General features: G+C 51.8%; 3 protein-coding genes across 16 annotated transcripts in view; 2 read left to right on the forward strand and 1 right to left on the reverse strand.

The window, feature by feature from the left end:
• Positions 1-9674, forward strand: part of WDR48 (WD repeat domain 48) — a 44496-nt gene extending 34822 nt beyond the window's left edge. The window contains exons 15-19 of the mRNA XM_068556857.1: positions 1535-1640; positions 2538-2625; positions 5377-5453; positions 6854-7046; positions 7639-9674. Coding sequence (XP_068412958.1) covers positions 1535-1640; positions 2538-2625; positions 5377-5453; positions 6854-7046; positions 7639-7734 — 560 coding nt within the window. The 3' untranslated portion in view covers positions 7735-9674. The remainder of the gene's footprint in view (positions 1-1534; positions 1641-2537; positions 2626-5376; positions 5454-6853; positions 7047-7638) is intronic.
• On the reverse strand, positions 9668-20830 carry GORASP1 (golgi reassembly stacking protein 1). 7 transcript variants are annotated; one of them, XM_068556865.1, is made up of 10 exons: positions 20680-20816; positions 19921-19979; positions 16527-16607; positions 15817-16091; positions 14255-14341; positions 13991-14121; positions 13531-13753; positions 12643-12793; positions 12034-12186; positions 9668-11780 (listed from the first exon to the last, which is right to left on the reverse strand). In XM_068556865.1, the coding sequence occupies exons 4-10, from the start codon at positions 15943-15945 to the stop codon at positions 11533-11535; spliced, it is 1122 nt and encodes a 373-aa protein (XP_068412966.1). In that variant the 5' UTR covers positions 15946-16091; positions 16527-16607; positions 19921-19979; positions 20680-20816; the 3' UTR covers positions 9668-11532. The 7 variants fall into 7 exon arrangements, with proteins under 7 accessions (XP_068412966.1, XP_068412967.1, XP_068412962.1 ...); XM_068556866.1 differs by having other exon boundaries at positions 15817-16020; positions 16527-16612; XM_068556861.1 differs by lacking the exon at positions 20680-20816 and adding an exon at positions 20332-20639.
• The window catches only part of TTC21A (tetratricopeptide repeat domain 21A), a 35509-nt gene continuing 30370 nt past the window's right edge, over positions 20488-25626 (forward strand). For 7 of the 8 annotated variants that reach the window (XR_011075592.1, XR_011075593.1, XM_068556853.1 and 4 more), the window contains exons 1-4: positions 20488-21044; positions 22355-22484; positions 23272-23382; positions 24050-24216. Coding sequence is in view for 6 of the 8 variants with exons in the window: in XM_068556853.1 (XP_068412954.1) it covers positions 20865-21044; positions 22355-22484; positions 23272-23382; positions 24050-24216 (588 nt within the window). In the remaining 2 variants the exon portion in view is untranslated. The remainder of the gene's footprint in view (positions 21045-22354; positions 22485-23271; positions 23383-24049; positions 24217-25626) is intronic. The other variant, XM_068556855.1, reaches the window with a different exon arrangement.

A 25626-nucleotide genomic window follows, 5' to 3' on the forward strand; every position in this document is an offset into this window, starting at 1 on the left:
TAGGTTCTGGTATGGGCTCTGCCATTTATCAGCCATGTAGCTATGGGCATGTCATTTCCTGTTCTTGGCTTGCCTTTCTCCATCTGTAACAGGACAGGGTGCCCTCAGAGGCCCAAGTAGCCAATAATAAATATTAAGTAATGAAAAAACAGTGGTACAGGGACTTCCCTGGTGGTCCAGTGGTTAAGACTTTGCCTTCCAATGCAGGGGGTGCGGGTTCGATCCCTGGTCTGGGACCTAAGATCCCACATGCCTCGCAGCCAAAAAACCAAAACATAAAACAGAAGCAATATTGTAACAAATTCAATAAAGACTTTAAAAAAATCAAAAAAAATCTTTAAAAACAAAACAAAAAACAGTGGCACAGAGTAGGGGTGGTGTGATGAATTGGGGGATTGGGATTGACATATATTCGCTAATATGTATAAAATAGATGACTAATAAGAACCTGCTCTATAAAAATAAAATAAAATAAAATTCAAAAAAAAAAGATTAAAAAAAAAACCCAAAACAAAACAGTGGCATAATCAGCACCTCTTGGATCCAAGCTTTGGTTGGGGGAATAAAGAAAAAGTCACGGGAAACCCCAAATCATCCTTAAAATCAAACTGGCATAGTAAAGGCAGGGCAGGAACCAGCCAGAGCTCAGGACACTGCACACTCTACGTGTCTGGTAATCTTCTGCTACACCTGCACCATGCTCAGTGGATACTCGAGAGCTGCTTAGATTATACTTGGGGAGCAGCTCAAGTATTCTGAGGCCTGTATTGTGTTGCAGGTGAGGGTAATAAAGATAAATGGGCGTGGACCCTGCCCTTCAGGGACTGGCATTCTCGTTGGGCAAAGGGCCGCTTACATCAGCATCATGAGATCAGAGAGTAGGTGCTGTGAGAGAGGTTCTGAGAGTGCTGTAAGGTTGCAGAGGGCAAGACTGCTTCCAGATTCGTCAGGGAAGTGTTTATGCACAAGCTGGCACTTGCGTGGGGGTCAACAGCACTCTGTTCAAAAGATTACAAAGAAAGCGAGTGAAATGAAGTCTGCAGAGAGCAGTAAAAATGAAATTATGACCTCTTTGAGGTTTTGTTTTTCACTAATACCTCTGCCATTAGTTGTGGCTACCATTAACCATAAAGTTTTTTCTGACAGAAATTTTTCTGAGCTCGGCATTTTACCGGCCCCATCCCATCCCCGCAACAAAAAAAGAGCAGATCATCGTTTATAAAGAGGCTGTCCTGTACTTACCTGTGGCTGAAATAGACGGTTATGTTTTTTGTTTCAAATCTCAAACATTAATCTCTTCTGTTAAAATCCTCTAAAATGTAGTCATTTCTCATGAGGTACATCCCAAGTTGCCATATTTCTTATTTTCAAGAATTTAACTTTGTTTTTTTACCTTTATTTTTGTCTCTGACTGACGTACAGGATTTTGACTTAAAAAATCTTGCAATGGTTGGGCTCTGTGGAAACGAAATGTTTAGAGTCTGTGTTTTTAGCACTAACTCTGGATCCTGACACCATCTGTACCTTTTCCTAGTAAATGGGGAGCAGGAGAACCGAGTACAGAAGGGAAATGGCTATTTCCAGGTGCCCCCACACACTCCTGTGATCTTTGGTGAAGCTGGAGGTCGCACCTTGTTCAGGTATGGGTAAGAAGGGCTAAGAAGGCATCCTGTTTGCCAAGAAGTATTCATTCAAGCACATGTTTATTTTTAACTTCTAGGGGTGTCAGGGGTTTGGAAGCTTCTTCATCTCCATGACATAGTTAAGTGTCTGGTGCTATTAGACCCCATTCTAATTGCGAGCTGAGCCTCTAGTGTTAAAATGAGGTTGATACCTTGCCTTGAGGCAGCTTCTTAGTGGTTTCTGCAGGAAACCATCACCAGAAGTCCCTGCCCACAGGACAGAATCAGAACTTCCCTCAGGCTGGGCCAGGGGAGATGGACTGGGCTGCTCTTGGGAACTGTTGTGCCCAACAGTGGCCCAACCTGAGGCGTGAGGCAGTCCTTCATGAGGCCCTGCACGCAAGAGCTAGACTGGCTTCATCTCCAAGTTGCCAGCCAAGGCCCAGGGAGAGTCATGGGGGAAAGCCTACTAGAGTCTTCTGTAGGGCCAGAAGTAAGAAAAATGTTTGTCTTGCCCTTGAGGGCAGAATTTTCTTCCTTTATGATGGTTTCCTGAAGAGTGGGGTTACCAAAAATAAACCTGACCCCCATTGTGTGTGGAGTGCCACACTCTATAGCACTGGCAGACGACCTTTCTCAAGTGCTTTGCCTACACCCAGGTTCCTATCCTCACCCAGGGAGTCAGGCAGCTGTAGTGTATGTCTGGCCTCAAAATCTGGGGGCCTGAGTTTTAGGGCTTGCTCTCCCTCTTAGCAGAGTGAGTCATTCTGCCTGCCTTCACTTTATTCCCTCAGCTGTCAAGTGAGGGTTATCCTAAATGACCTCTATAACGGTCCCTCCCCCTAACGTTTATTGACAATGATTTTGGGATCTGTGCTTGTTTTGTCACTTAACTACCTGATGGATTATGTGTAGGCTGCTCTGCCGAGACTCGGGGGGTGAGACTGAGTCCATGCTTCTGAATGAGACAGTGCCACAATGGGTAATTGACATCACTGTGGATGTAAGTATCCTTCATTCCCACTTTGCCCTTGTATTTTTTTCCAAATCATGAAGACAATTAAGAACTACTTTAGACTGTGTAATCTTTAATTAAAACTAGACTACCAAGTGGAATCCTCTTCTGCTTCCCTGCAGTTCCGAAGTTGCAGAAGAAGTATTGATAATTATTTATATATCTCTTTATGTCTTTAAATTACATAAATAATATATGCTTATCAAAGAAAACAATAAATGAGTAAGGTGAAGTTCCCTTCCCTTTCCCAATCACTGTTTTTCTTTTATTCACTCCCTATTCTTCTTCCCAGAGGTAGTAAATATTAATAGTTTAATGCATAGCCTTCAGTACTTTTTTCTGTGTGTACACAAGCATATATTATTTGTGTATATATGTGTGTATGTATAGATCATTTTATTTTGCACAAAATCTCCTACTATATCTACTGTTCTGCAACTTGATTTTTTTTTTTTTGGTTTTTTTTTCTCACTTAAAAATATATCTTGGACATTTTTTCATGTCTGTATATGGATCATTCCTTTTTAATGAGTGCAGCGTATTCCATTGTATAAATGTACCAAGATCTATTTAGCCAGTCCCTATAAATGGACATTTAGGTTGTACCCAGTGTTTTCTATTACAAACAATGCTTCAGTGAACATCCTTGTACATACATCTTTGTGTACTTTTTAGGATAAATTCCTAGAAGTGGAATTGCTGGATCAAAGGGTATGCACATTTTAAATTTCGATAGATATTGCCAAATTGCCCTCCACAAAGGCTGTACCGGTAGTTTACACTCTTACCAGCAGTGTATGAGTGCCCAGTACCGCACACCCTCACCAATGCTGGATACTTCTAATCTTTGCTGAAAGATAGGCAGATTTTTTTTTTATAGGCAGATATTATCTCATTGTTTTAATGTGTTTTTTTGTTTTGTTTTAATTTGTGGTGAGGTTAAGCATCTTTTCACATTGGCCGTTTTTATTTCTTCTTTTGCGAATTGCCTGTTTGTATTCTTTACTCAGTTTTCTATTGGGTTATTTGTCTTTCTTACTGACTTGTAGGAGTTGTTCATATTCAATATTAACCCTTTGACTATTATCTTGACTATTATCTTGCCTCTCAATAGAATTTTACTTTGTTCACGATGTCTTTTGGCAGGCAAAAAGTTTTAATTTTTATATGACCAGGTTGATCCTTTATGGCTCTGAGTTTCATGTCTTGCTTAGGTATCTCCCACTTCAAAGTAGCAAAAATGTTCTCTTGTATTCTCTTCTAGTACGTTTATGATAATGGTTTGTGTCTAGATCTTCAGTCTATTAGAATTTATTGTTTGGTGTGAAGTAGAATGCTAACTTTCTCCAAATGGATAGCCAGTGTGCCAACACGATTTATTGAATAATCTAAACTTTTCCTACTAATTTGAAATGCTACCTTTATCATATACTAAATTTCTATACACACATGGGTCTGTTTCTAGACTCTTTTATGTGCTGTTGACCTATATTTCTAAAGCCATATGAAAAGAGATTTAATCTCTAGAACCTGCAGAAAATTCATCTTCTGTCCCAGATATACCTCCAAGAACTTAAAACCGGTCTGACACCTGATAGATACTCTGTGGTCTTCTCTAAATCCGAGCTCCCCATAAACCACAACTTCCTTTGAGTGTTAAACTCACCTAGATGCATTGCTGACCTTAGGCCTGTGGCTTATTCCTCAGAGGAGACGTCCAGACAGGATATGACATGGAGGCTCGGAGAGGATTAACCCCCAGAGAAAAGATGACCAATTAATTTTACCTTCATCTAAGTATGTGGTTTACCTCATGGTGGACATCTAGGTGGTTGGCTTAAGTTTCCACTCATTTAAAACCTCAGACCTCACTCTGATGTCAGAGGAAAAGAAAGTGGGAGGACTTTGATTGGCCTTTTCAGTTGGATAATGGGCCTCACCAGCGTAGAGTGTATGGTTTTGCTCAAAGGTGAATGTTGTGGGTTTCTCTCAAAAGACACTTAATTTTTTGTTTGGGCATTTTAATGTAGAATTCAGATTTTGGTTTGTATGCTTAAAGAATTAAAATTTGTTTCCTTTTCATTCCTTGGATTGTTAATTGAGAAGATCCATGCTGCAATTTCATATTGCCACTGACATTGCATATAATTTGTCTTTATGTATCTTTTATTACAAAATGAAACATTATACTTTTCTGATACCTTTTCACTAAGGCTGACGTAGATAATTTGATAGCTTATTAGAAATTTCAGGGGCTTCCCTGGTGGCGCGGTGGTTGAGAGTCCGCCTGTCAATGCAGGGCACATGGGTTCGATCCCTGGTCCGGGAGGATCCCACATGCCGCGGAGCAGCTGAGCCCGTGCGCCACAACTGCTGAGCCTGTGCTGTGGAACCTGTGAGCCACAACTACTGGGCCCGCGTGCCACAACTGCTGAAGCCCACGCACCTGGAGCCCGTGATCCGCAATGAGGGAGGCCACTGCAGTGGGAGGCCCGCGCACTGCGGTGGGGAGTGGCCCCCACTCGCAGCAACTAGAGAGGGCCCACGCATGGCAGCGAAGACCCAACGCAGCCAAAAATAAATAAATTAAATAAATAAATGTAAAAAAAAAAAATTTCATAGACAGTCACTTTTAATTGTAAAATAACTGTTAACTTGTGGATAGTTTTCCTGTTGACATCATTTTAGTTTATCAGCTAATAGAAACTATTTTACCTTTTTTCACTTTTAATGTTTCAGAAAAATATGCCCAAATTCAACAAAATTCCTTTCTACCTCCAACCTCATGCATCTTCAGGAGCAAAAACCTTAAAAAAGTAAGTAAATGGAGTGTCGTGTGATACTTTGATCTAATTTATTGCCAGAGATTTTTAAAAACTCCTTATAATTGCTTTTATAGCACAGGAGGCAAGTACTAGATCTAAGGCTAATTTCATAATATTGAAAGTTTATATAATTTAACCATATACCAAGTACCTACTGTGGCCAGCTGCAGTTATTCAAAATAAGTAAAACATGGATTTTGTCTCTCACAGTTTAGGACACAATCTGTGTATAGTAACTGCTTTTATGGATACTTAGGGAATGATGAGTGTAGGGGAAAGAAATGAATTTTTGGCTGTAGCTTTCCAGAAAGCTTTCTTGAAGGACATGGAATTTGAGCTGGACATGTAAGGATGGAAAGAACTTCAAAAGAGAGATATTCCAGGTCCAGAAAATGGTTCGATCGGGGATGTGGAAGTAGGAGCCTGCATAAGATATTGAAATTGGCAAGAACCTATGTAGCTGCAGCATAGGCTGGAGGGGTGGCCAGGAGATGCTAGGAGGGAAGTCAGAAAGGACATTCAAGGTTTCACTGATGTGTATCCCAGCAAGTAGAATCAGCAGGACTTTAAAACCTTTTGTTAGATTTCCAAACATATGCAAAAAAAGAGAATAGGAGAATGAACCCCATTATCCCATCACACAGCTTAAATAATTCTCAACATATGGCTAAACATTTTGTTTCATCTATACCTCTACCTGCCCTCCCTCCCACTGAACCCACCTGCCTACACACACACACACACACACACGATTATTTTAAAGCAAGTTCTAGATATCACTTCAGCTAGGTTTAATGACTGAAGTTCAGGATGGCTTTCAGAGTATGAGCCTTAGCTACTTGGTTTGACCATTATTAACTGTTGTCAGAGATACAGAAGTAGGTTTGGGGGTAAGGAAATTGCTGAATCTAGTTTTGGACATGTAGAGTTTGAGGTGCCTTTGGGACATCCATCTGGAGCTGCCTAGCCAGCTGTTGTGTTGGTAGGTCTGGAGATCAGACAGACAGTTGAACTCAAGGGCTTGGCTATAGGAGGAGGAAGCCTTGGGAGAAATGAGCACATATATCATTGGAGCCTGGTGCACCAGGGGCTGCCTTCCCTTCCAGGAGCATTTAGTTTGCCCATGCTCTGGGAAAGTCTTTAAGGGAATAAAACCCAGAAGGCTATTCCTTATGTATATAGAAGGTTTAAGAGTATGTACTTAATCTCATTTATTTGCACATAATCTGTCTTGGCGATTCTAAAAATGGATTACGGCAGTGACTAAGAACATTTATTGGTTTATGTTTCTGTGGTGTGTTTTATCTTTGTCAAATGTTAACACCAAAAAATATGGAAGAGATAATATCCAGTGATTTCCTGATGTCACAATCTGCCCTTGCTTTTTACAGAGATAGACTCTCTGCTAGTGACATGCTTCAAGTCCGGAAAGTAATGGAACACGTCTATGAGAAAATCATCAACTTGGATAATGAGTCTCAAACCACTAGCTCTTCTAATAATGAAAAACCAGGAGAACAGGAGAAAGAAGAGGATATTGCTGTGTTGGCAGAGGAGAAAATTGAACTCTTGTGCCAGGACCAGGTAAGTGGACTTGAGGACACAGCCCCATTTTTTCCAGTGCTGGTGCTCAGAATTGCATCATGTGGTAGGATCGTAGTTTCCAAGTCTGTTGCCTTTGGGGGGCTTTTGCTTTTAGGAGCACCTATTTGTGAGGCCCCTTCTGAAGGGCTCTATAGCCCACCCTAAAGCTTCCATTTATCCCTTGGGCAGTTTTCAGGAAAGGGACATGGAGACTTAAATGCACACACAGACAAATGTGGATGTGCTGGTGGCTTTTTTTTTCCTGACAAGAAAGACACATGCTCGTCTTTACTTGCAGGGCAGCATCTGCCACGTTAGTTTAAGATTTGAAGTGGAGGTGGGTGGAGCATCGGTGGAGATGTTGTAAATGAAGATGCACTCAAGGTATTTCTTCAGAGGAATGGCTGAACATGGCCTGTCTGGCCTAGCCACACAAGCTGCACATCTTACCATGCCCAGATCCGTGCCTGCTTGCAAGGCAGCTGTGTCAGCAAGAACAGGCCACCAGGCATGGGCGAGGAGAGTCCCAGAGTTAACGATAAAAGCCTTAGATATTAGATACCTTTTTTATTATTCATTTTTTGCTATTCAGGTTTTGGATCCAAATATGGACCTTCGAACAGTGAAACACTTCATATGGAAGAGTGGTGGTGACCTCACCCTCCATTACCGTCAGAAGTCCACGTGAAGGGTGGGCGAATGCTCCTGGGTATTCATTTACTGACCTTCCTCTATGGCCCCAAGAGTAGTCCTTCTAGGAAGCCCACTGAGCCCCAACGGGAACAAGACTTCTAACGGCCGATTTGGTATGGACTGAGATTCTCTTTCAATTGAAGTGACTAATCGAGATGTAATATAGAAACCAGTCTCAATGTGTAGATTAAGCTGTCCCCAGGAAGGCAGAGTGCCAGAGCAGAAGAGCCCCGAGCAGACTGTGTCTTGCGAGGTGTACAGAGAACTAACGACAGGCCAGCGCAGACTTTGCTTCCTCCTTTTGTTTCAAAGGACCCTATCTTGATCTGTTAGCACTTGTTAGAAACACATTGGTAGGGCCACATCTGTCACTGTGTTTCAACTCCAAACCCACACTCTTGAGCTTTGCTAAGAGTACATTCCATTCATGCAGTACCTATGAAGGCTTTTTCCAAGTTCGTCATTAAAAAAAAACAAGTTGTTTTCACCATTTAAGACAGTTACTTTTAATAGGAATTTGCTGCTGCACAATTCGAGAGCCAGCCCATTTCATAATAAATGATTATTGTTGGGCTTGTTTTTAATATTGCATCTCAGATGTGTTCTTGTAGGAAAATCTGTTGAAATTCCAGGTGCTGGATCACAGCACTGGGACTGCCAGCCTAGAGTACGCCCAGCCTGTGCCCAGCGGTGATACCCCCATGGTGCCCGGACTGGGTGGCGGCCACAGGGAGGTGCAGCTCTCTTACTCCTTCCTCCACTGTGTCATTTTATTTATGGGCAAAGCCAGGTGACACCACAGGTTCTTGCTCTGGGTGAGCAGCGTGACACCATCAAAACTTAAGACTGTGATGAGATTTTAACTTCATTTAAATGCTACCTAATATTTATGGTGTCAGAGTAAAAGGGTATCATAGTGAGTTAATTTGATATTCACGTCCTGGAAGTATACATGTTTGTTTTTTCCAGTTTTATATGCAGGTTTTTGTTGTTGTTGTACCTGTATCCAGATTTCTTTTCACTGTTCTTTCTAACAATCTAAAGCTTTCATAGAATCATTTGGATCTTGTACAGAATATAACTTATTGGGGATAAATACTTCAACTTTTGGCAGAAAAAAATACTTTGGATTCTCCCCAAGGTCATTTGTATTTGGAATAGAACAATGGTCCACCCCCATAAAACTACGTAAGACAAGCCTCCTGGATGAAGCCAGAAGCACAAGTGCCTTCAGAGGGCAGTTTATTCCAGTCCAGTTGCCTCCCCAGCGTGGCCCGTCCCCACAACAGCAGGGACTAGGGAGGGGGTGGGGAAGGTTTTTCCTTTTCTACGCCTTCACAGGTTCAGCTGGAGGCAGCTGGTGGCCTGAGTCCAGACCTCACTATCTGAGATATTCCGACCGGCACAACCGTAGAGACAGGGTTTCCTCACTGCTGGTCAGCCTCCTTTGGAAAGTGGGCTGGTCACTGCCGCCACACTTTGAAGAAGTGCGCAAAGACACGCCGCATCTCCAGTGAGCCTGTCTCCCTTATGCAGAGAGCAACCGGCTGTTTTTAAAAATCCTTTCTACCTGTTGAATACAATAGTGCACTTTTGGTGCACATTTTTTAGCAATAGTTGTGAATTAATGGCAAAAAAAAAAAAAAAAAAAAAAAAACCTCATTTACCAGCCCTCAGTTGTGTTTGCACGAGGGGCCCTTGGGCAGAAGGAATGGGCCTTGCTGGGCCATGCTGCCCTGTGTGCCGAGCCTCGAGGGGCGGCTGTGCTCCCTTCCCGTCATAGATCTCACCCCCAGCATGGTTGTGGTTTTTTTTGTTGTTCCAGTCAAACCAGTAATAGTTTCCAGAAAATCTTGACAGTCTGCAATGCCAAAAGGGTAAAAATCTGTATTTCACAGTTGTATAGAATAAAGGCTTTAGTTACAATATTTCAAAGTGTAGTACACATTTATTTTCACTTGTCATTTTCCTTCATAGCAGATTACAGAGAAAGGAAGAAACTTCTGGTTTTGTTTACCCCGGAAATAATTAGCATTGATATCCATTTTATCCCCCAATATAAGGAGGGGAGTGTGTGAAAGTGAGGGAGGGAAGAACCAGGTCCCTTGGGTGAGGGTGACTCTGGGTCGGACTGCCAGGCTACAGTGAAGGGAAGCTGGCCTCAGAACAGGCCCTTGGTGATTCTTTTCTACTTCCTGGATTGCTGCAGGCAGACACTGGGCTCCCAGACAATCCAGGAACCAGGCTCCAGCACTGGCTTTGGACACAATGCCTCCCTGTTCTGCGGGCTTATCAGCTGCTCTGGAAGACTTGACAAAGACTTGCTTTTTAAATGTAGTCACAGTGCTAGAAGCGAAGTGTTTGCTGGTTTGGGGCCCTCCCTCCATATACTTGGTCTGTGCCCCCCAGAGCAGACAGTCCTTGTCCTATGAGCCTAAGAAAGCTCTGAATTCCCTGTAAGTGCACACATTCCAAATCAAATGGTAAAGGTGGGACTTTCGACTGGGCCGAGGCTAGAAGGCCAGGCCAGAGGCAGCTTTCATGGTACTCAGCAAGGGCTGTGGGAAGGTGAGGGACTCTAGCCGAAGAGGAGAGGACTTCAAGTGATGAGGGGCCATCCCTGGATGGAGCCCTCCTCTTCCTGCAGGAACAAGGCAGAGCAAAAGACCCAACCTAGTCTTAGCCTCCCAAGGCACTGGAGGTGAGGGGAACAGCCCTCTCCCGTACTATAGGGAAGAACAGAAGGGCCCTTACTCAATCTTGTCCAGGCCTCTCATTTCCCCTTGGAGTGGGAGCTGTGTGTAAAGAACTCCAGTCGGGAGGACTGGCTGAGAGTCTGCTTAGGATGGTGAACTTAAATTTGTAACTCTTACTCACCACTGGGGCTGGCTGGATGACTTGTATATTTAGAAGAGATGGTTGTAAAAGTTTGGGAGCTGACAGGAGTCACAACTGGGGACACTAGGTCTGTAGGGTGTAGACGGTGGGGAAGAAGAAGCATCGTGGTCCAAGCACAGGTGAGTGTGCTGAAGGGCCTAGAATTTCCAACCATCCTCCCTCAGAAGAGGTGGGCAAGTTCACTGCCTCTCCTCCAAACATGGCTGGAATATGCGGTCAGCATGAGCCAACTGTGCAGTGTAGCACAGAGTGAGACAGTAATTGGAGTGGCAGGGGTCCCCAGGGCTTGGGGGTGCCTTCCATTACAGACAGAGCTGGCTGAGCTCTGTGGAAAGAATCACTGCAAGCCCTACAGAGCGATTAGGCAAACACTCCACACCAACCCCTTTGTCCCTCACCCCATCTTCACACCTGGTGGCGCCTGGACTCTGCTACCTTCTGTGCAGCCACAGTGACCAGAGCAGGAGCAAGCAGTGGGTACATGGCCAAAAGATGCCCTTCCCCAAGGCCCGCGGCCTCCTCTTACTCTACCCACTGAAGTTCCACGCCCTACCCAAGCGGCAAAGAATCCTTTGCTCTCCTACCCTAGCTCCTGGAAAACTTATTTAACCTGGGTGCTACTCCCAGCCCCCTACTACCCAAAAAGTACTTGAGATTCTCAAACAAGTGGCCAGTTCCCCAAAGGCAGGACCATCAGGCAGAATGAATGCTGGGAGGTCACCTCTTGGAGACCAGTAGGGTCTGAGTGGACACAAGCCACACCACCCCCCACCCCCGTCAGCAGCAGCCTAGGAAGCGTAATGCAGGGGGCTTGGCCACGCAGTGTGGCCTGAGCTGCCTCCCACTTCTGGGCCTCATGAAATGCCATCAGAGGCCCTTCTTAGAGCCTGGGGTGTTATTTTGGGGTGGACAGCTGTGCCTGGCTGGCTGCCCGCTCAGCCTCTGCCCCGAAATCTAGGCTCTCTGTGCTTGCTGGCTCCTCCTCAGCCTGGGCTTCGAGCAGCTCAGCGGACAGCCCATCTTCTGGTGAGGCTGCAGAGGTGAGGCTGTCGGGAAGTGTCAGCTGAGGCAGGTGGTCCGCCTGGGCGCCTGGGCTGTCTGGGAAGGAGACCTCAAACTCTGACCCAGACCAGGTGGCCTCACCTGAAACACACGGGGTGGGGCTGAGGAGGCCCACAGACCAGGACCAGTGTGGCCTGGGGCAGTAACCCCGCTGACCCTCGACTCCCACCCCCAGCGTTGATGGGGGATGGGCGCTTTACCGTACAAATGCCTTGATGCGGCTGCATTCCACCTGCAGGCCAGCCTCTAACCCAGCTGAGAGACTCAGGGCCGCCTTCCCCACAACCCGGGGCCCTTCCCAGAAGGCCTCCGAAGGTGCCGGCCGGCCACTCACCGCCACGCTCACGAGAACCCCTGCTGGAGCAGATGTCCTCCAGCCCTGAGGCTGAGACCGCAGTGGAGGTCAGCTCTGTGGAGGAGGGCAGGCCAGACCAGGCGCTGGCATTGCTGCTGTCCAAGAGGGAGATGCCGGACACGTCCAGGAAGCCTAGGGGAAGGTGCGCAGTTCTCTGCCAGAACAAAACCCTGACCGCTGGAAGGCCAGCGCCCTGGGCTCACGGCACCCTATTCCTGGGGCATCTGGCCCGGCCAGAGACTGTAACCTCCTCAGCCCATGGCAATGCCCCCAGCCAACCCCAGAGGTTCCCCACTGCCAGTTTCTGAGGACAGAAAGGGGCCTGGGGTTGGGTCTCATGGGAATAGCCCAGTGGCAGAGGGCCCAGACCCTGCTCTGTGCCCAGTGTGCTGTGTGACCTTGAGCAGGCCCCCTCTCTCCTCTGGACAGCAGTCTTGCCATCCGTATACTGATTGGATCACCTGCAGTTATCTTGGCGGATATCAGATAGAAGGGCTCAGTGGGTCTGCCGAAGTCCAGCCCAGAGCTTGGGACCCGCTCCAGCACAGGGCTTGCAGGCCCTCAGCTTCCTCTCAGCCTGCTCAGTACCTGGGTCCATGACTCGCTGCAGTGGAGGCGGAGGCTGAAGAGGAATCTCCATGGAACGGGGAAGGTCGCCAAGGTCTGGAGTGCCATGGCCAGGACTCTCAGGCCCAGGGAGCTGTTCCTCCTTGGAGGAGCCAGGTGCCTGCAGCAGGGCCTACGGGGAGCCAGGGAAAAAAAGGAACAGGAGAGGCCTATTGGACAGGGTAGTCCAACCTAAGCGCCAGCTCACACCCACCGGGCGCACCGCTCAGCCCGAGGGAGCAAACAGCCCTGGGCATCTGCCGCTTCCTCTGCAGCAGATGTGAAGTCAGGCAAGAGGGGCCTGGCTGGCCTCCCGTGCAGTGTGGACATGGACTCGGGGCATGCTTCCCACTCTGCTGAGCAGCCCCAAGGGCCCACCTGATGGAGCCCCATCCATGACCCACAGGAAGAGTCCATGCCTGGAGAGCAGTCCCCAAGGGCCCCCGTGCAGACCCCAGGCACCAGCCCGATGCCCAGAGGCACTTGGGGGACCTCTCAACAGCCACGGTCTGGCTGCAGACCCAGACAGACACCCAGCCCCTGGCCTAACTTTACCACAGACTCACAGAGGCACAGACCAAGGCTCTGCCCACCTCTGAGCCTCAGTTTCCCAGTCATGAAATGAAAATGACAACCAGTGCCTCACTACCCTCACCTCCAGACCCAAGTGGCAGAATCAAAGTAGGTTCCACTGTCCCAGGATGGGCCCATCTGCTCCCACTGGGTCCCACAAGCAGATGGGCCTCCCAAGGGCTGTGCAGGCAGGCCCCCAGTGAGGACAGCCCCCAGTGTCCTCTCTTCCCAGCTGCAGGCCCTTCTGTCCACATGAAGCTCCCCTCTCGCCACAGCTGGCAGGTGCTCCCCACATACCTCCACATAGTCACCCTGCCTGGAGCCTGTCTCCAGGCCAGAAGGGGCAGGAGAGTCCTGGGGGGTGGGTCCAGGTGGTGGGGTACCAGATGGTGGGGCACCAGGCGGCGGGACACCAGGTGGCGGGACACCAGGTGGCGGAACACCAGGTGGCTTCTTGTGGTGGCTGGGAGGCTGGGTTGGGATCCGGTGCAGATACCCGTAGCCGATACCACAGCCCAGGCTGCCGAAGACCAGAAACATTCACTCCAGGGCTTGTCCCACAGCCCTTCCTATCACTGCCACCCCCATCCACCAGCAATGAGGGGGCCTCATGGACCAACTGTCAGCCTCAGGATCCCTGGGCCCAGGGCCCAGCCCTCCATCCCCACCATGGGACTCCAGGTCCATGCCCAATGGCCAGGGTCCCCCACGGCCCCACCAGGGCCCCACCCTGCAGCCCTGCAACCCCAGGAAATACCTGCCCTCTCCACCCCAGGCTGCATTGGGAGTGACAGTCACATCCCGGCAGGAGTCGGACTCGGAGTTATAAACCATCAGCTTCAAGGGCTTCCCCTCATGGGACTCGATGAGCGAGAAGAAGTCCTCGGACTACGACAGACACATGGCACCTGAGCCCTGCTCCCACCCTGGGATGGGAAGCCTCACAAGACGCTTGTCATGGACAGCACCCATCTCTCCACACCCCATCCAGGGGGCCGGGGGGAAGGCCGTGGTTCCTTACCTCCTGGAGGATCTGGTCTGAGCCAACCACGTAGTCGGTGTAGGGGCGCAGGCCAGCGAGGAAGGCAGGGGAACAGGGTTCCACATCCTGAGAAAAGAATCACGAACTATCCAACTATCGGCCTTGCTACTGGGGGGTGGCGGGTGGGAAGCTGCCTCTCCAGGAGCTGCCTCTCCACCTGTCCTCTGTCCCCAGGCCAGGACCTCAAGCCCAGACTCTCCCAGCCCAGCCCCTGGTTCCCCTGCCTCCCCCAGTCCACAGCCTGTCCAGCAGAGGGCAGCACCGTGCCACAGGCAGGAGCTCCCGCATCTGACCACCTAGGTCCAACTCCCGGCTCCACCAGCGGCTAGCTGGGGCGCTGTGGATAAACACTTAACCCCTCGGCCTCAGTTTCCCCACAATTAAAAGTGGGATATGTAGGACTTACTCAACGGTTGCTGAGAAGATTAAAAAAAATAATATATGCACAGAATGAAAACCACACCTTGGCCCACAGTAAGTGCCCAACTGCATTGTTGTTACGGCTGCAGGCACAGAACTGAAGACCCCTGGGGTGGCGGGTAGGGGGAGGTTGAAGGAGAGGGTGGTGAGAAGTGGGTACGAGGATTGCCTTCTCCCTTGGAAAGCTCCACTACCCAACCCCCAGTCTCCCGGGAAATATAGAGGGATTTGCATCACCACCCCCATTGCACTTATGGACAAACTGAGGCTGGCTGAAAAGGTTGAGAAGGCTCCCGCGAGGAGTCAGTGAGCAATAGAGGGGGCTAGAAACCAAATCAACCAATTTCCAGCTCAGGGCACCCTCTGTCCATCAAGCCATAGGACCGAGCATTCGAGAACTCGGGCCCCATCAGTGACTGTGCATGTCACGTGTGCATGTGTGTCTGTGAACGAACACTAACAGCAACATCTGTGACAACTCAGTCACTGAGATTCATTAAGGTTCAGACCCTAGGCACCAGCCCAGTGCCCAAAGGTGCTCTCAGGGGACCTGCCAAAAAAAACCATAATATACTGGTATATCCTAGAGCAGCGGTCCCCGACCTTTCTGGCACCAAGGGCCAGTTTTGTGGAAGACAATTTTTCCACGGACGGCGTGGGTGTTAACGGTTCAGGTGGTAATGCGAGTGATGGGGAATGGCAGATGAAGCTTTGCTCGCTCGCCTGCCACTCACCTCCTGCTGTGTAGCCCGGTTGCTAACAGGCTGGGGACCGGCACCGGTCCGCGGCCCTGGGGTTGGGGACCCCTCCCCTAGAGTATACCAAAAAAACCACTCTTTTAGATAAAGACTAAAGCAGCAGCAGCAGCAGCCTTCTGGCAGTACAACCAAGCTTCCAGCAGATGGCGTCCCCACCTTTCCAAAGAAGAAGCCAACGTCTAGAGGGTAAGAAAATGCCCGAAGTCACAGGGCACTGCTGGGCTGAGAAGAGTTGCCCTCTTTGGGACACTGGAGAGAGAAGACCACACCCTGCCCTTGGGACCCTCTAACAGACCCACTGCCTGCTGGCCTCTCCCGGGAGGCCCCCACCCCACACCCATCCCATACGCCCCGCCCACTCACCAGCACATGCCACACGTGCTCGCTGGCCCTTCGGAAGCTGCAGAAGCGCACGCTGGCGCCCAGCAGGCCCTGGCCGCCCCACATGTTGCTGGGCACCACCTCCACCTCGCGCACCTTCATGGTCTTCATGTTGAACACCTCCAGCTTCACCGGCTTCTCCACGTTGGCCTTCAGCAGGGCCTTGAGCGTGTCATTCTCCTTGTTCTGCAGGGGCAGCGGGGCTGACTCCCGGACCCCCACACACACCCGGCCGGGCCCCCCAGACAAGTCTGGGTCTGAGATGGGGCAAGGGCCTTGGTGGCTGGGCTGGGCCTGCAGCCACTGTGACCCCCAGCACCCCCAAGCCCTGCTAAACCTTCCTCCTTAGGTCCCCCCAGAAAACACAACAAAGTAAGCAAAGAGCCCCCGGGGTCCAGAGCACTGCAGCACTGCCCACTCTGAACTGCCCCTTCCAGAGCTCCCACACCTCTCAGGTCCCTCTGGGCAGGCCCCGTAGGCCTTGCAGCCAGGGCCAGGACTCCACCTGCTCCAGACCACCCCTGAGAGCCCAGGAGCTGAGCTCCAGGCAGGGCCCCCATCAGGCTCAGGAAGAAGGGGAGATGGGGCTCAGCCTCCCTTCAGCAGAAAAGGGAGGCAGGAGCAGGGCTGGGGCCCCTGTGGGACAGCAGGAGACACACACAAGCAAAGCAGAGGCAGGAGGGGGGCCTCACCAGCCTTGAGTGCCCAATGGTGATGATGAAGTCGAAGTAGGGCTCCAGGCCTGCCTGCTGGGCGGGGGAGTTCTCCTGCACCTGTGCTGCACAGAGGCCACGGTCACTGCGCCGACCCCGGGACTCTCCCAGAAGCCCCCAGCCGTCAATTCTAGAAACCATCACCACTCCCCGTGTCCCGGCGAGGACACAGACACCAGCATGAACCGTTCCAGGCAGGCCACACGTGGGCATGCTCAAGGTTCACTCCATCCTCTCTCACTACCTTCCTGGGCACAGGTTTTCCTCTTTCGGAAGACAACTCTTTCCTGATCATGATCCACAGATGCTTCCAGAGACGCCTCATAGGAGAACCCAGAGCAGTAGGCCACACGGAGACAGGGTGACACAGATGGCTGCCCCAGAAGCCTGGGCTGGGGATGCTGGAAAGCCAGAAGGGTTTACCAGAAAGGTTTAGATGTGGACAGGAAGGGAGTGCCCCAGGATGGATGGAGCCAGGGCCGTGCCCAGAAAGTGAGAGTGCAGAAGGCAGCCTGTGGCCAGATCCCAGAGGGCCCCTGACCCTGTGGTGACAGATCCAAGCCCAGTCCCGCAGGTGGGGCGATAGGAGCTGTTGAGGAGGGGTGGCTGAGGAGAGCAGACCCCAGGGTCTGGAATGAGCCTGAGCCAGGGAGCCTCGTGGGCAGCGCAGAGTCCCCTCACCATCCAACCTCCCCCCACAGGACAGCTCCTCCAGGAGCCATTCCCAGCCCAAGGGGCTCCTGCCCTGCCCTCAGCTCCCGAACTCCCTGCTGTCTCCAAAAACACCACAACCAGGCTTGCAGCTATGGTGGAAATCCATCTCAAAGGCCCCATTCACAGAGCTTTGCTCAAACAATGCAGCCTTTATCCCCAGGTCTGGACCGAAGATGGGCCCCACACCCTCAGGCCTTTGGCTGTGAGCACTTGATGCCCTGCCGGTCAGGCACCAGCCAGGCCCCCAGCCCACAGGGCACAGGGCTCATGTGGCCTCAGGTTCTGGATGCTTCCTTGAGGGAAAGGCCCCCATGGCTTCTGCCACCCACTAGCCCCTCCAGTCTTGGAGTCCCCAAACTGAAGGAGAGCTTACCGCTGAGGCTATGGATCAAGGCCAGTTCGCCCCTGGAATCAGGGCTCCCTCCAGGCAGTGGAACCAACGGAGCCCCGCCTTGCCACCTCCAGAAGCTGCCATGGCTTCCAGTGAGAATGAGCCCAGAAACCAACTCCAGCCCTAGTTGGCCTGGCCCAGAGGGCAGCTGCTTGGAGCCTGCCCCTCCGTCCCTTCAGGGGGAAGCTGGGAAGAGGGGTCTTTTGAGAATCAGAGGACAGGTCACCAGGGAGAGCTGGCGGTGAGCTGCCCCTCCCTGCTCTGGGCCACTCCACCTTCCTCGGGTAAGGCCCCCACTCCAGAGGCTGGTTGCCCTCTACCCTCCTCAACACTGTGTCTGCCAACCTCCATCATTAATGAGGCTCAGAGGCTCGGGCCCCCAGTGCGCAGGCCCGGCCCTCTCCCAGCCCACCCAGCGCCTCCACCTCCCCTCTCCTGTGGCCTTGTCCTCAGTCTGGCCTTGTCAAGGTCCCTTGCTCTGGGCCTTGTCATCACCCACTATGGCTCCACAGCGGAAATCACCTGCGGTGCTGCCCACCGCACCCCTGGCCCCGCAACAAGCGACCCCTCTGTCTGGCTCTCCCTTAGGGGTTCCCATCACCCCAGATCCCGCAGCCCCACAATGAGTGCTTTCATAACACGCCCCCCGCCCCCTGTATCTCCCATCAGGGCACCTAGAGTGATTAACAAAGATGGCAGTTTACGCCTTCTGAGGCTTGGCTGGGTGCCAGAAGACTGCACCACCTGCTTCCCCTGTCATTTAACCGTCTCACTAACCCCAACTGACAGGGGAGGAAAAGCACTCAGTTATTCAGCAACAGCCTGACCCCAGGAAATCCGACCCAGAGTCTGCTCCTGTCCACTGCCGAGGACAGTGACTTCTCCACCACGCCCAGCACACCGTGGGAACGCCAGTATTTAGAGAAGGCAGCACACTTGCTCTTCGGTTTTTTTGAATGTTCAGGAGGCAATGTCACACCTCCACTTAAAACCTCCCAATGGCTCCACAGCTCAGCATAAAATCCTAAATCCTCAGGACAAAACGCAAGGCCCCAAGCAACCTGGCCTCATCCTTTAGCACTCTCCTCGCATGGGCCACGCCATCCAAGCACACCAATCCCACCTCCTTGCTTCTCCTCAAGCCCAGCAAGCACAATCCCACCTCAGGGCCTCCCTCTGCCCAGAACGCTCTTCCCCCAAATATCTGTATTGTCCACTCCTTACTTCCTTCCAAGGTGTCTGTTCAAACGTGACTTGATCAGAGGCCTTTCCTGACCCCTGTATACAAAAGAGCACCCACTCATCACTCTGGATCCCCTCACCCTGCTTTATTTTTCTCACTAGCAATGATCACCACCTACCATATATTTCTATTTCCTATCCATCTCCCTTCCTTCTCTGCTGGCATCCAAATGTAAACTCCATGAGAAAAGGGACAATATCTTTTCTGCTCACTGCTTTATCTCCGGTGCCTGTAACTCTACCTGCCACAGTGTATGTGCTCAAAATCACTGTTTTGGCTATAAGGATATATTGTACAATGCAGGGAATATAGCCAATTTTTTACAATAACTATAAATGGAGTATAACCTTTAAAAATTGTGAATCACTATATTGTACCCATATATAATATTGTACATCAACTAAATAAAGCTACACGTATGAAACAGGGAAAAAAAAAAAACTTTTGTGAATGAAGACCTCCAATTCCCCAGTCTCTCCATTCTGTCCCTCTCCAACAGGCCTTTCCCATCTTCACTCTTACCATCACCACTATCACCACCGTCACCACCACCACCCCACCCCCCCCTTGTTGATATCCTCAATTTGCCTTCCATCAGACCTGTTGGAAGACTCTTCTGGCTGCATGCATTTCACTGTCCACCTTTTCTGTCCGGTGCCTCACCATGACGTCCACTAGGGAAAGCCCACCACCAAGCACAGATTCTGTTACCTCTGGGTCCTGAAGCCATCCTGGCTTTCCTTTTAGGAAACCTCTTCTTTAGCTGCCCCCCTCCCCCATAGTTGTTAACAGAGCCTCCCATCACAATACAGAGACCGCTCAACAGCCAGGCACCAAACTGACAAGCCCGTCTGCCTACCCCCATCTCTGCTGCCATCCACCGTGCACAAGGGAGAAGGGAGTCCTGCCCCGCGGCGCGCTGGGGACAGACACTCTCGTGCCCCTCTCATCTCTGTTACAGCCCCTCCTTCTCCGTAGTACAAATCACCCCAAATCTCCATCTTGCTGCGGGCCCCTCTCCTCACCTTCAGGCTCTAGGAACCCACTCCATCTCCACTTTCCCCGGGACTGCTCATCCAGACCTCTGTGGCAACACCGAAGGCACATTCTCAGCCGCGGCCTTACCGCGCTTCTCCGCAATGTTCCACCGGGGAGCCCTCCCCCTCCCCCCATCCCCCGCAAACTCTCTCCCAGAGCCCTCTGCCGCGTTCTCTTGGCTCTCCCGCTCCCACTTTCCCGGGCTGGTTCTCATCGGTCTTCGACCCCACCACAGGCAGGATGCGCGCTGGCAGGCTCCCCCGCAGCTGGCGTCCACTCGGTTACCCTGACCCCTGGATCCAAGGGCGGGGACAGCCGGGCCCTGGGTTTAGCTGGCTCTCTCCCCAGGCCCAGTAACGAGCGCAGTGCACAACAGGCGATCATAAATGTGATCATACAAGTGCACAAATGCGTCCCGACTGGACCTGGTGCTTTCACTCTTCACCCGGGAGAAGTGCCATTCCGGGGCGGCCCGACCCGACCAGGAAACGCTCCAGCTTCCTGCAGAGCTGGCACTTGGGGCTGGCGCCGGGCCGACCCGCGGCCGCAGACGGGCCGGGGCCCAGGAGTGCCGTGGCGCCATCTCTCGCCGGCGGCTCCTACCGGGAAGGGGCATCGCTCTCCCCCGGGCGGCCGCACTAAGGCCGGGACCCCGCCTCTACCGCCCCCGGGCCGGTGATCGGACGTCCCCCGCACGTTGGTGCGGACGCCATGCCAAGGCCACCGGTGCCGCAGGGGCCACTCACCCCGTGCAGGTGGAAGCCCTCGGCGCCTCCTGCGGGCTGCTCGGCGCTGGCGCCCAGGCCCATGGCCACGGTCGGCTCGGGCGCCGGTGCCTGGGACCGCGGCAACACCAGCGCGTACTCGCCCTCTCGGCGCTCGACTACCCGCGCCTTGTCACGTGGGTGCCTGGTCACACCCACCCTTAACTATGACGCCCTTAGAGAGCGGCCTGCTGCTCCGTTTCCAAGGACGCGCGCTCCTCCAACTGCAGGCCGTGAGAGGCGCGACCGGGACCCTGACTCGGGAATCCCGCTCCGCGAGGCACCACCAGACCCGGACTCGGAGCCGCGGGTGCCCGGAGATGAGCAGCAATGACTCCTCCCTTATGGTGCGTGGCCCGGGCACTGCCCAGTCGCTCCCTCCGGGACTCTCCGCCCCTGGCCCGGTGACCCCCGCGTCTTGCAGCTCTCCTGTTACCTCTCTGACCGCTCGTGCTGCCTCCGCCACCCGCCTTTCGCTGTCCCCGGCCGCTTCAGGCTGTCTTCGTCCCTTCTCGCCTCACTCTCCGTGGCAAGCGCATCCTCTCTGGTGTTCTCTGAGCCCGCAGTCATCATCCCCACCCAGTCCTATCCCCGAGCTCCCCCAAACCAAAGCATAAAAACCCATCTCCATCACCTAGCCATTATCTCCCCTTCCCCTGTCTGTGCCTCTTCACCTCAGTGGATCGCACCACCATTTGATCCCCCAGCCTTTACTCTTTCCCATACTCATCTCCAGATCCTGTCTATCGGCAGGAAGTATCAGCTCCTAAATGTCTCCTGAGATCACCCACTTTTTATCTCCTAGTCCAGGATCACCACCATCTCCCCTCTGGGCACCTGCAACAGTCCCCCTCCCAACTGGTTTCTCTGCATCGGCTCTCTTCACCAGCAGTCCCCCACCGCCACCGCCACCACCACCAACATCCACGACCACCCCAACACACACACACACACACACACACACACAAGCCAGAGTGTTTTCAAAAACACACACCTGAATACATTCCCCCCCCCCCCCACTCACAACGCTTAAAACCATTCCAGCTGCTTCCTATTACTCTCAGGATGGTGTCTGGGCTCTTTCGTATGGCCCACAAGGCTGTTCACAATCCAACCACATCTATCCCCAACCCCGGCACCCACAAACCTTAGGGGAAGTGAGACTTCGCTTTGAAATCTCAGCGCCTCTTATTGCGTGACCTTTGTCAAGCCACAGCCTCCATGGGCTTTGGCTTCCTTAACTGTGAAGGATATGGAGAGGATAATGCATAGATGATGGGCGTAAAGCCCTTGGTACACTTCCCCACAGGTGGTTAGCCCACAATAACTTGTACCTCTAAGTACTGGCGTCATGATTCTTATTATTGGTCCTCTTTCTTCCCTCTTATTCCCTTCCTAAGGCAAAACCTGAGTTGAACTCCCCATCACATTAGAACCAGAATCTGTGGTTAATTCCAAAACAAACATCTCCAAACTCCTTCCCAAGAAAACTGTATGGAGCTGTTCCTGGGGCTGGGGAGGAATGGGATGAGGCCTGAATATTCTTTCTCTTCTCTTTACAGAGCTGGAAGAGGAGCAGGGACTAGGGGAGGGAGCAGGTCAGAACAGAGACGGAAAAGGGGCTGGGACTATTGCAACTGTGTCTTCCTCCTCGCAGGCTGGGATCATTTATTACAGCCAAGAAAAGTACTTCCGCCATGTGCAGCAGGCCGCGGCCGTGGGCCTGGAAAAATTCAGCAATGACCCAGTGCTGCAGTTCTTTAAAGCCTATGGAGTCCTCAGGGAAGGTAGGGACTCGTCAGTGTTGCCTTCTGACCTTAGGCACTAGCCCAGCACTAACGTGCCTGCTCCACCTGGATGCCTACTTCTACCCCAATCATGTTCCCATGGAAAAAGTCTTACACTCAGTAGCTAGATTCCCAGGTTAATCCACAGAATGTAATCCATATCTAGTTGACTTTTGAGACCTCAGAGACCTCACTACCCCTGCTCTGCACCTCAGTTTCCCTATCTGTAAAATGAGTGGGGGAAAAGATGACTGCAAGATTATTGAACCAATCCCAGGCTTGGAAACTGAGAGCCAGTAGTGCAGAAAAGGAGGAAGTGGTAGGTGTGGCCACAGGCAGGTGTGGGACAGGAGCAGGGAGAGGAGTGGGGCCCATGGAGGTGCGACTCACTGACATTTAGAAGGTCGTCCTGGGCGGGGGGGGCCAGCTGAGCTGCCCATGGCCAATGTCAGTGGACATGGAAGGATAAATATAGCTGAGCAGCTAGCTGGGAATGCACAGAGGTCCTTCTTCAGAACCGACCTACAGGAATCCTTGTGAATACTCACAGGTACATCTCTCAGCTCCAAGTCCTCCATCCCCTGGCAGCCTGGACCATGGTGCCAGCAGCCCTTTCAGGAAGCTTCAGTCTTCAGGGAACTTGGGCCACTAGTGACCTTTTGGACCAGTTAGTCCAAGTCTTGGGTCAGGTGGTACCAAGCCTTGGGTCAGCCCTGTGTCTGCCATGGAGCCTCCTGCCCTCTGAGCATGGAGCCCCAGAGCATAACCACTTGGGCTGTCTTCACAGAGCGCATCCAGGATGCCATCAGCAGCCTAGAGAGCATCCAGAATCACCCAGACGTGTCCCTGTGCTCCGTCATGGCTCTCATTTATGCTCACAAGTGCTGTGAAACCATCGGTGAGTGCAGCCATGCTCAGCCAGGCCTGGCCCAGCGGGGAAAAGAGAGCCCCGCTCCAGAGATATAGCCCCTCTCGGGCTGCAGGAGGTGTGTGCACCCGAGACTGCAGATGCTGTGAAGAGTGGTTCCCCTCCCCTCCCCATGGAGACCTCAAAGAAGACCCCAGGCCCAGGCCCAATTGAGTGAGAGCCACAGGCAGAAAGCATGACAGTGGGAGGGGTCCTCCTTCCACATCCCAAGAGCTGGGGAGACACCCTGCTTTCCTTTGCCAAGATCTTGTCGAGAAAAACCAAGCCAAAATAAAAAATTCTACCCCTCATCTCCACCTCTCTAGAGTCAGGAAGAGATTCCAAGAGACTATGTACAAACTACAAGTTCCCCACCTGGAATGGATTGTGGGCCTGAGGTGGGGGGTTCAGGTTTGATCTGTCTGCCCAGCAAACTGCTGGGCACAGAGGAGAAAAGGTAAATCTCAGCCAGCAAACCCAATTCCAGGGCTGGGCAGCTCCTGTGGCATCACACGGGCCAGTGTTCCTGGTTCCCAGACCCTGGGCTGTCGTGTAGCTGGCTCCGTGTGTTGAGGGAGGCCCAGAGCGTGGAGAGGCAGGGCCAGACAGACCTCCCCATCCTAACTTGTCCCCTTCCTCCTCTGTCTCGGATTCCCAGACCGAGAAGCAATTCAGGAACTTGAGAGCAGCCTGAAGGAAATCCGCAAGACAGCCAGCGGGACTGCCCTGTACTATGCCGGCCTCTTCCTCTGGCTCATGGGCCGCCATGACAAGGCCAAGGAGTACATTGACCGCACGTTGAAGGTCTCCAGCAGCTCCAGAGAGGTACCGGCCCTGGGCATCGTGGGGGCAACAGCCGGAGAAAGCAGCGTCCAAACACATCCTAAAGGGTGGCCCTTACTCCCATGGAGGGCCCTGGGGCTGGGGGAGGGCCACACCCAGACACTGACAAGACCCATGTTGGCTCAGGGTTTAGACAACCACACACTGGCCTTTGTCCATAGAGTCCGATTGCAGATAGGTTTTATGGCCTGCACTATATATTTTTAAAATCTTGAATTAGTTTGCTGACATTTAGGAATCAGAAGATTTTTACCAGAAGTCCAGATTTCTTGGTTCTTTTTTTTTTAAATTATTTTATTTATGTATTTTTGGCTGCATTGGTTCTTTGTTGCTGCGCGCAGGCTTTCTCTAGCTGTGGCGAGCAGGGGCTGCTCTTCGTTGCGGTGCGCAGGCTTCTTATTGCAGTGGCTTCTCTTGTTGTGGAGCACAGGCTCTAGGCACGCGGGCTTCAGTAGTTGCAGCACGTGGGCTCAGTAGTTGTGGCTCACGGGCTCTAGAGCGCAGTCTCAGTAGTTGTGGCACACGAGCTTAGATGCTCCGTGGCATGTGGGATCTTCCCTGACCAGGGCTCGAACCCGTGTCCCCTGCATTGGCAGGCGGATTCTTAACCACTGTGCCACCAGGGAAGTCCTCTTGGTTCTTTTGAAAAACTAGATGAGCTGACTACACTGGGCCTGTATTCCTTCCTTGCAGTGATCTGCTAGGTGTCAGTGGTGGCTCACACAGAAGATCTCATATGCAGTGGATGTGATGTGCTGTAGAATTGTACTCATGGTAGAATTAGAAGCCTCAGTCTAAGCCATGCATCTCAGTAGGGCATATATCACCCCCAGCCCCCCAAGGGGGTGAAAATTGGTTCTTGGAGGAGGGGGTGAAGAAAACCTCACTGTTTGTATATAAAACACAGATATACACACAGTACATAAATGGTATATCTGTGATATTAAAATTTCTTGGAGGCGGAGGGAGTGATTAGGGGAGAAATGACTAAAAAGTCTCCTTAGGAGGCCAATAATTGAAAAGAATTGAGAAACCTGCTCTAGGCCGTGAGAGATGCTTCAGGGCAGGGTCTTCCAAGCACCCCTCTAACCTTGCCTCCTGGGCCTGGCCTGTGGCACCTGCCAGGCGAGATGGGGTGAAGGCTGGAGGGGAGCCACCAAGGCCCATGAGCTCAGCATGGCCGCTTGCCCGCTCAGAGGGCATTCCCGGCTTCCCACGCGGGCCGGGCCCTGTGCTGATCTAAGAAGTGGAGAGAGCTGGAGTGGCCCTACCCTGGCGCCCTGACCCCAGTGTAAGATAAACACACAATGACAAGACAGGTGGTAGTGCCTCCATAAGGGGCAAGAGAACCATGAGGGTCACAGGGAGGGCCCCAACCCAGCCTGGAAGGTC

This window comes from Eschrichtius robustus, chromosome 12, assembly GCF_028021215.1.
Source record: "Eschrichtius robustus isolate mEscRob2 chromosome 12, mEscRob2.pri, whole genome shotgun sequence".
Classification (NCBI taxonomy): domain Eukaryota; kingdom Metazoa; phylum Chordata; class Mammalia; order Artiodactyla; family Eschrichtiidae; genus Eschrichtius; species Eschrichtius robustus.

Bases quoted from the DNA above. Each gene is read 5' to 3' on its own strand.
- GORASP1 (XM_068556861.1), bottom strand. From the start codon at position 20,549: ATGCCCCTTCCCGGTAGGAGCCGCCGGCGAGAGATGGCGCCACGGCAC. The intron at 16,608-19,920 runs GTGAGGAGAGGG...TGTGCAGCACAG, and splicing joins TGGGTTCCTAGAGCCTGAAG to GTGCAGGAGAACTCCCCCGC. The intron at 12,187-12,642 runs GTACTGAGCAGG...ACCTTCCCCTAG, and splicing joins GCAGCGAGTCATGGACCCAG to GCTTCCTGGACGTGTCCGGC.